Source organism: Mandrillus leucophaeus, unplaced genomic scaffold (assembly GCF_000951045.1).
Source record: "Mandrillus leucophaeus isolate KB7577 unplaced genomic scaffold, Mleu.le_1.0 Scaffold1157, whole genome shotgun sequence".
NCBI classification, from domain to species: Eukaryota; Metazoa; Chordata; class Mammalia; order Primates; family Cercopithecidae; genus Mandrillus; species Mandrillus leucophaeus.
In genome coordinates, this window is record NW_012099843.1 from 310,882 (window position 1) to 320,614 (window position 9,733).

At 43.6% G+C, this 9,733-nt stretch overlaps 1 protein-coding gene across 2 annotated transcripts in view; it reads left to right on the forward strand.

The window, feature by feature from the left end:
- Positions 1-131: 131 nt before the first annotated feature.
- Positions 132-9,733, forward strand: part of LOC105552656 (chromosome unknown open reading frame, human C6orf141) — an 11,596-nt gene continuing 1,994 nt past the window's right edge. Inside the window, exons 1-4 of one of the 2 annotated variants that reach the window (XM_011998373.1) lie at positions 132-1,707; positions 1,920-2,610; positions 3,007-3,238; positions 4,914-5,194. In XM_011998373.1, coding sequence (XP_011853763.1) covers positions 822-1,559 — 738 coding nt within the window. In that variant the 5' untranslated portion in view covers positions 132-821 and the 3' untranslated portion in view covers positions 1,560-1,707; positions 1,920-2,610; positions 3,007-3,238; positions 4,914-5,194. Of the gene's footprint in view, positions 2,611-3,006; positions 3,239-4,913; positions 5,333-9,733 lie in introns of those variants that run through there. The other variant, XM_011998364.1, reaches the window with a different exon arrangement.

The window sequence follows — 9,733 nt, forward strand, 5'->3', positions numbered from 1 at the left end:
GGGAGCCTGGAAAGTGGAGGCGAGCCACTGCACTGTATTCTGAGCTACAGAGCGAGACTCATGGGGCCGGGGAGGGGGGGAAGAGGCAGGGGGAGCGGGGAGACAGAGAGGGAGAGAGAGAAAAGGAGGAGGGGGAGGAGGAGGAGGACAACGAGGACACTCTGTGACACACTGTCCTCCAGAGATACAGATTCTGGCATTCTAAAGGAAGAAGGACAAAGAAACCAAAACCAGTTTATCCAAGGCTTCAACTTTTCAGTCTGACCCTTTGATCTACATTCCATTATTTTGGTAGCATGGTGGGAGTGGATTCGGAATGGACACAGACCCTTTTCAGAATTAGATCAGATAATTAAAATGCAAACAAATTTCTTTATTCCTTCACCTCAAGGAGCGTCCTTGGAAAGTAAACACACTTTGGGGCATTTCAAGGGGGGCGCAGTGAAAGGGTGTCCTTTGTGCCTCAGCTCCAGAGAAAAACGAAAGGTGGGTGGGAAACTAGGATAGAGGTGAAAAGTAAAAGGGGACTGAATCAGCGAATGACAAAGGGAGCAGGGCTCCGCACAGGAGTAGGAGGAAGAAGAGGAGTGACTGGAGCTTGTGTCAAGCTTCCTCTGAATGGTTAGACAGCTGCCAGGTGGGAGAGGCGGAGGGCGAGGAGGCGGGTTCCGCACGCGGTTGGCCTGGGGCTGATCCAGTCTTCAGCTCTCGCGGGCTGGGAGTCCGGGGCAGCGGCAGAGGCCACACCCAGGGCTGGCTGGTCCCGCGCTTTCCGGAGCTCAGCAGGCGCTTGCTGCTTGAACTGGCCAAAGAAGGAACGAATGAATGACCCTTTTGCCAGGATGGAGACCCGAGGGCCTCAGGGAGCTGCAAATCCCATGGACTCCTCCCGCAGCCTGGGGGACCTCGGGTCTTTTCCGCGCGAGGTGGGGCGCGGGGCCCCGCTGGCTCCGGGCGCCCGGAATCCCGCGACGGCGGGGGCGAGCCGAAGCCAGGGCGGCGGCCACGAGGACAGATCGGCAGGTCGGGCCCTCGGACCTTGGGCCGGAGAGGAATTGGACCGTGAGTCCTGGGTCAGAGAGAAAGTACTCTTTCTCCTGCACCCAGAGAGGTGGTTAGGGACTCAAGGGGACCCTGAACGGGAAAAGGTGGCCGGTGCAAAGGACCTTCCTCACGCGGCGGGTGGAGAGGACCACGGCGAGGAGCCCAACTATCCTTCTGTCTCTCAACGAGAAAAGCGAATTTCTGGCAGGCGTGTAGCCCCGCCGCGGGACCCAGCAGACCCACCCAAATACGTGCTTGTGCGGGTGGAGGATTATCAGCTAACACAAGAAGTGTTGCAGACCTCGTGGGCCAAGGGTCGCATGACCACCAGGACTGAGGAGCACTCCGTGACCGCGCTCACTTTTCGCAGCAGTAGAGAGGGACAGCCTGGGGGACACCGGGCCGCTGCTGAACCCCGGAATCTCCAGGAACGAACAGGGGCACCCCGCGTTCACGCCACGGAGACGAGGGTTTCACCGTCTCCAGGGACCTTGCTCGAGGAGATTAAACTCTAAAGAGTAACCCGAGAAATGTTCCGGGATGGTGGATGAGCGATCATCCTTAAAAGAAAATGCTATTCTGGGAACTCCAACCAGCAATTAACCTACAGAAGGAACCTTTTGAGAGGCTGGCGCAGAGCTTCAGGCAGGCAGATTAATAACTGTAAGCAGCATAATACCTCCTTTGTGGCTTGAATTCCTTGGCGGTGTGGGGACCTAAGTCATTCAGAAGAGGGGGAGAAAAAATATTTTCAGATTGACAGAATGTGGGAGTTTTGAGATGAGAAAACCTGTTGTTAATTTGCATTTTGGAATAACTCAATTGATCTCTTTTCTGTTCCCCCCACGCCACCCCGCACTCTTGTTTCTCTTTAGGACCTAGAAACAGAAGTGAAGTTTGAAGTCTGCTCTCTGCAAAGAGGGTGGGAGTGGGTGAAGGAGAGAAGCTTGTTTTAAAAGCCAAAAACAGAAAGTAAGAAGAAATGGGAAAATAAAACCAAAGCAGCAAGTGACTCTCTTCTGATGTGCACTTTTCATTTTTCTTCCCCACATTTCAGTGTTAGAAAGAAAAAGAGAGGAGCTAGGGAAAGAAGGAGTTGGGGACAGAAGACTAAGATTTCAACATGAAATTCCATTTACAAGGCTTTACCGCAAACAATAGCTCATTTAGTCCTGTAAACATGCATTTATCATACATTTTTAATTTTAATATTAAAAATACTGCATGCAAATGTTCTGATTTAAAGGTAAATAACAATATGTAGTTTGCCATAAAATGAATGCATATCTTATTCTTTTCCTCAGTTCTTCATTAGTGAGACCTGTAGTCAAGAATGGATTGAAAATACTGATCTCCTGGTGTAGTTAAAAAAATCTCTTCTGGTATTGCTGAAACAACTAATTTTTCTTATTTTGTTTATTCTTCTTTATTATTAAATACCATCTGAATTAACTCTTTAGTAGTTGGCCTGGTTGAAGCTCTGTGAGGAGCAAAGCAGCCCTCTCCAGGTGAACTACTTCACTTTACCACCTGAAGGAGTATTTACTGCAAGAATTAACAAAGCAGGTAGGACTCTGGCTTTTGATGAGCAAATGGTTGCAAGGTGCCTCCTTCCCCAGTCTTCCCTTTTGCCTTCATTTTTAGTTTAGAGCTTGAAATGTTCTCAAAAGATCATCTGATCCACCTCTTGCCTTCTGGCAGGCCAGATAGATAAGACGCTCCTGTTTCACTCATGAGCCAATCTAGGCCTAGAGGTCTTGTAGCATATCTAAGTCACACAGATAGTAATTGCATATGCTTACCAAGTGGATGAAGAATGTGATCATCTCCCTCCTAAAGGTTTGGGGTGGCCTTTAGAGGATTTATTTGACCCTCACTTAGGGGTCAAAAGATGACTGAGGATATCCTAGGTTTTCTGTTTTTCTTTTTTTTTTGAGACAGAGTTCCACTCTTGTTGCCCAGACTGGAGTGCAATGGCAGGATCTCGGCTCACCGCAACCTCTACCTCCCGGGTTCAAGAGATTCTCCTACCTCAGCCTCCCGAGTAGCTGGGATTACAGCCATGCACCAACACGCCCGGCTAATTTTGTATTTTTATTAGAGATGGGGTTTCTCCATCTTGGCCAGGCCGGTCTTGAACTCCTGACCTCAGGTGACCCCCCTGCCTTGGCCTCCCAAAGTGCTAGGATTACAGGTGTGAACCACCGCGCCCAGCCGATATCTTAGGTTTTCTAACTCATGTTTGTGAGAAGTACTAGAGAATCACTTTAATGTTCCTGAATCCTGCAAGGCCTCTCAGCTGGAGAATCATCACTAGCAGTTCTTAGGCCTGTGAGACCCTCACTTGGGAGAGGAATTCAGCATCTGAGCTCATCTGTGTTCAAAACTGCTTGAGAGGTAGAAAAGATTCACCCCTTAAGATGAATCTCTTTTCCTTAACAACCCTGCCTGACTCCAATGGTAGATTAACCTGTTTGGCACATAAGTTTCAGACCTGAGCTTATTAATTTGGTTGAATCATCACATGCCCAGGTGACTGATCATTGAATATGGAGAACAAAAAAAGTCTCTCACAATAACCAAAAATGGCAAGTAGCATCACTCAGCTGCCTTCTCTGGAGGCAAGCTCTGGAGGTCAGCTGCTTGGGTTCAAAACTGGCTCTACCTCTTTATTAACTGTATGCCCTCGGGCAAGCTGCCTTATCTCTGTGTGCCTCTGTATCCTGATTTGTTAAGTGGGGACAATAAATAGTAGCCACTTCATAGAGGGGTTTTTTTTTTAAGGGTTAAGTTAAACGAAAATACTTAGAACCTTGCCTGTCATACAATAAATGCTCAAAATTAGTTACATTTTTTATTATTAGCATGGTTATTATTTAGTTCACTTTTCATCCTAACTAGGCTTTAGTCTTTTGTTTAGTAACAAAGAGCAGAAATTGTATAACACAAGAAATCTAATTAAAGTCAAACCAGTGGTTTTTAATAAGACTGTTCCTGTACTCCTGAAAGCAAGGACTTATTTCTAGCTTTTCCCAACCTGTAATGGATCAGTAAGTATATTTCTTAAACTCCTTAGAAATGACCTCCATGTCTTGTGTAGGGACTCATGGTAAGGCTCAAAGGACTAAGGTACACTATGCTTAACAGTCATTGAAGAGATTTTAGTACTGCCTAGTTCTGGGCAGATGGGAGCTTTGAATACTTTCTTTAACCTGTCAGGTTAGTTTGTTTTCCCTCTGGGGCTTTAAATCTGATGCCCTGTTGTCTAGAAAAGCAAAATAGACACAATTTGTTTGCATTTTGTCTTTCAGCCAAAAATGTGTTTAGCCAGGTTAGCTTAACTCCTTTAAACCAAATATGTTTGAGTTAATTATTTTTTTTTTCCTTTCCTCACTGTGTTTCAAGCAATGAAAATTTATTTTTATTTATTTATTTATTTATTTTTTTTGAGACGGAGTCTCGCTCTGTCGCCCAGGCTGGAGTGCAGTGGCCGGATCTCAGCTCACTGCAAGCTCCGCCTCCCGGGTTCACGCCATTCTCCTGCCTCAGCCTCCCGAGTAGCTGGGACTACAGGCGCCCGCCACCTCGCCCGGCTAGTTTTTTGTATTTTTAGTAGAGACGGGGTTTCACCGTATTAGCCAGGATGGTCTCGATCTCCTGACCTCGTGATCCGCCCATCTCAGCCTCCCAAAGTGCTGGGATTACAGGCTTGAGCCACCGCGCCCGGCTGAAAATTTATTTTTAAAGTGCTTACTGAACTTCCCGATTAACCGCATGCAACATGTTTATAGATTTCATTTAATATAGAGTTCTTTCTCATTGGAAACAAAAAGTAGTAAAGTCGAAATACTGTTGAATTTGCTTCACAGATGTTCCTGATCCAAGCAGAACCCTGTTATTTGAAGAGCCTGAGAAATCTTATCCCATTTAGAAGTGTCCTGGGAGTGCATCCAAAGTGAAACTTGAGCATCCTCAATACTAAGAAATCTCTGAGAATGGCTGGGTCTTGGCTCTTTGATCTTACCTCTACTCCACTGAAAAATACGATTATCTAAAATTGTGTTAGGTGGATGAACCGCATCAAAGACTTCCAGAAGCCACTCCAGTGACCATAAGACAAATGTCAGAATCGCATAACCACCAGGATCAGGCAAGTGTCATCCTCTCTTAAAAATATTTGTTTACAACCGCGATCTCCTTTTGGGAATCATTACATTTGACTTGCTGCTTATTTTTGTTGGACGTTTCCAGTGCTTGGCGATAAAACTTGATGTGGCTCTTTGCTTTGAAAAAGAAAAAAAACCTTTTTATTAAAAGAAAAAGTTATACACACTGCATAAAAATTGGGGAAATGTTATGAAGACAAAGAAAATTTTAATAAAGGAAACAAAAACTTACAGATGACCCCAAATCTCTTTTAATATTTGGCAAGTTTCAAATATGAGTTTTTTTGTTTTGTTTTGTTTTTGTTTTATAAAGACAGCACCTTGCTATGTTGCCCAGGCTAGTCTTAAAATCCTGGACTCAAGCAATCCTCCTGCCTTGACCTCCCAACACGCTGGGCTTACAGGCATCAGCCACCATGCCTGGCCAAGTATGGTTTTATTTTATTATATCTTCATGTGTATATACCTACATATATACATACATTTTTCTAAACTATGTAAAGTAGTATTAATGTAACCTCTGTATATTCCTGAATATTGTCTTTATATAAACGAACATATACTGATGCTACTCATGATGTGTTCTGTGAAACGGCAGCATGGGCATCTCCAAGAAGGTTTTTAGAAACGTGGAATCTGAGGCCCCATTCTAGATCTACTGAATCAGAATTCGCATTTTATCAAGATCATTGGATGATTCACATTAAAGTTTGAGAAGCATTGACATATTCTCATATTTAGTTCTGTATTCTATTTTGTCACTTACCAAAACTAAAAGGTTTTTCTTTTTATTCTGTGTTCCCAATTAATTGTTAACAATGCCATGAAGATAATAATTTGTAGAATTTTGAAAACACTTAAAGATTACAGAAGGGTGAAAGATAGAGGATATGAATTGGTAAATTGGCAAAGAGATCTCTATGAAGTTTTATAGTGTCTTTTTAAAAGAGCCTTATTATTTGAAAGTTTGCCCTAATGAACCATTGACTCACCATTGGATTTCAAACTATTTCAGAAATGTGGCTATTTCGTTCTCTAGGAATATGAAATAATACGTTATCAAAAACTCCTGTAAGGGTGAAAAAGCAGGAAGTCATTAACATATTGCACAACTGCAACTCTGCAGGCTGAGTCAGAACTTGTCAGCCACTTGTGATGAATTGAGAGGAGTGGGGAAAAGGTGGAGCCAGAATTTGAATCAACTGATTCAGATAAGTAAACAAAGGGCTGTGACTCTTGAACACCGTGACATCTCTATAACTGCAGTCAGTACTTTGCTCCGTAACTGCAGTCAGTACTTTGCTCTGTAATTAGGGAGGGCAAATCTGTGAATATATTTCTCTAGATGAAGATAAAGTCCAGATTACTTTGGAGAGAGTAAGGAGTTATGATTGGTTTTCAGGCATTATGCAGCCAGTAGTCACAAATAAAACATTAAGACTTGGTTATCTTCAAAGCAAGGAATTAACCAAATTCAAACTTACATTTCTAACCTTAAAACAAAACAAGAGGCGGAGCGCGGTGGCTCATGCCTGTAATCCCAGCACTTTGGGAGGCCGAGGCTGGTGGATCACCTGAGGTCGGGAGTTCAAGACCAGCCTGACCAACATGGAGAAACCCCGTCTCTACTAAAAATACTGAATCAGCTGGGGTGGTGGCGCATGCCCGTAGTCCCAGCTACTCGGGAGGCTGAGGCAGGAGAATCACTTGAACTCGGGAGATGGAGGTTGCGGTGAGCCAAGATCGTGCCATTGCACTCTAGCCTAGGCAACAAGAGCAAAACTCCGTCTCAAAAACAAACAGACAAACAAAAAACAGAACAAGAGTCTTTGAGGAGACTGCAGCCCTCCCAAGAATAGAACAAACAGAGGCTGTGTTTGCAGAGCTTGGTATAATAAAAGAGTCAGCCAGCATCATTTGTGCTTGGCAGGGAAGCGAAGGCAGGTAGGGCAATAGGAAAGCTTTGTAGTAGCCAAGATGATCTTACCAATTCCTCAGCTTGACTAAATTTTAGATAAGCTTCTTCTTGACTTAGGTCCCTGACTTTCCCTTTCTTAGAGCATTTACTTTAGACGACTTTCAATTGTAAATTCTTTCTCTGCCTCTTTGAAATGTAAGTCTAAGAAAGATCCAGGAATGTCTTTCTTAAGGACCTAGGAGCCATTCCTTTGAAATGTAATCACCAAAAACAAACAAACAGACAAACAAACAAACAAAAAGCCCAGAGGTCTCTAACTATCAGTCACTGTGGGAGGGTGGAAGCTCAGCTTCTCAAAGTGCCAATCAGCAAACATAGATGGCATAATCATATTGACCAGTGTCCCTTTTAACATTGTCTTGTAGTTTTTCACTAGCTCACCTTAATGCTTAAAACGTTCCCACCTTTTGTTTCAAAGGAATTGAGTTCAATCTCTCTCCCTAATGCAATAGTTTTTGGTTTTTTGTTTGTTTTTTGAGACAGAATCTCGCTGTGTTGTCCAGGCTGGAGGGCAGTGGCGCAATCTTGACTCACTGCAACCTCCGCCTCCTGGGTTCAAGCGATTTTCCTGCCTCAGCCTCCTGAGTAGCTGAGACTACAAGTACATGCCACTACACCCAGCTATTTTTTTTTTTTCTTTTAAAAAAAATTTTTAGTAGAGATGGGGTTTCGCCATGTTGGCCAGGCTGGTCTCAAACTGCTGGCCTCAAATGATCCACTTGCCTTGGCCTCCCAAAGTGCTAGGATACCAGGTGTGAACCACCATGCCTGGCCGCTAATGCAATAGTCTTGAATAAAGTTTTCCTTGCTTATTTAACTCTGTCCCATGCAATTACTCTTTAGCAATAGTGAAAAAAGAAAGGCTTTAGCTATGCTCTGCTTGCAGCCTATTGGCATAGGGGAGCTGGAGGCAGGTGATCTAGAGGGACAGCTTCTTACATGATTGGTTTAGGGATTTCTTAGGTGGGTCCTGAGTTGGAAAAAAGAGAGAGAGAGAGAGAAGCTGGCAGTCCCTGACCAAGTCCTGACCTTTTGAGCTGATTGCTCCAGAGGCTGTGGTTTGACTTCCCAGGTTGTGACTTTCTTGTCACAAAACTTGTAGGTTGGAATTCTGTAATAAATGGTATCAATCTCATAAGTTTTTTTCAAGGATTCAGGTGAATAAAAAAATTCTTAGAACAGTATCTGGCATATAGTAAATACTCAAAATTAACTATTATTATAATTAGTAGTAGTGGTAGTGGTAATGTGTTGTTCAGTTTACTTTTCATTCTAATTATTAGGCTTTAGTCTTCAATGACAAAGAGCAGAAGACATAGAACACACACACACACACACACACACACACACACACACACACACAAATCAAATCCAAACCAGTGGTTTTTACTAAGACTCTTTTCTGTCTTTTTTCATATTTCACCATATGTGATCTGGTCATTGTCCATACATATACTCAGGCTTTCATTTGTGTTAAACCAACCCTGAAGACCGAGTTAGAAACTGAAAAATCCAGTCATAAAATTCTGGAAGATTTAGTCACAGATTTGTTTTATGGAGATAATCACATTATACTTGTTTATTAGAAACATCCAGAATGCGGCCTTGCAAGTAGCTTTTTTATGGAGGTGAAATATGCTTTGGCATAGTTTAATCCTGTTGACATCCAAAATGCTATGTAATGGACTAGTGCCACCTACTGAAAGCAAAGTCAAGTCTGTGTAAGTCCACCTAGGCATGGGGTATTACCTAGTGGTCACTGGGGTTACAGCATACATAAGCATTACCTTAAGACTGCATGACTTGTTCCTAGCCCAAACCCCTGAGTGTTAAATTTGCTTTGTGTGACCATTGGACCATCCTTAGGCCATTTTCTACCTTCAAAACATCTTGTGACTTTGAGCGTATTTGGAAAGGCCATGAGGTCCATGGAAAAGTGGGCACAACTGCATATCTTGAATTCGACTTACTTGGAAAAGGACAAATGAGGTATAAGGGGTACCACCGACTTTTTAACAAAGCTAGAGAACTTTCAGGGAGGACTTCAGAATGCAGTCAACTTCTGTAAGGATTCTCTAACTGGTGTCCCCGTGTCAGGAAAAGCCCTAAGCCTACCTGTGGACTTTCCAATCCAGCCTCAATGTTATCCCAGGCCCCTGAGGTTATAGGGTTTATGCTATAGTCTTTCTATCCTAACTGAGTGGAATAATGTACAAAGTTACAAATGAAATAAATAACCTTTTATTAGAAATTGGTAAGGCTAGGTGCAGTGGCTCATGCCTTTAATCCCAGCACTTTGGGAGGCTGATGTGGGTGGATCACCTGAGGTCTGGAGTTCGAAACCAGCCTGACTAACATGGTGAAACCCCGTCTCTACTAAAAATAGAAAAAATTAGCCAGATATGGTGGTGCACACCTGTAATCCCAGCTACTTGGGTGGCTGAGGCAGGAGACTTGCTTGAACCTGGGAGGCAGAGGTTGCAGTGAGCTGAGATCACACCACCGCACTCCAGCCTGGGTGACAGAGCGAGACCCCATCTCAAAA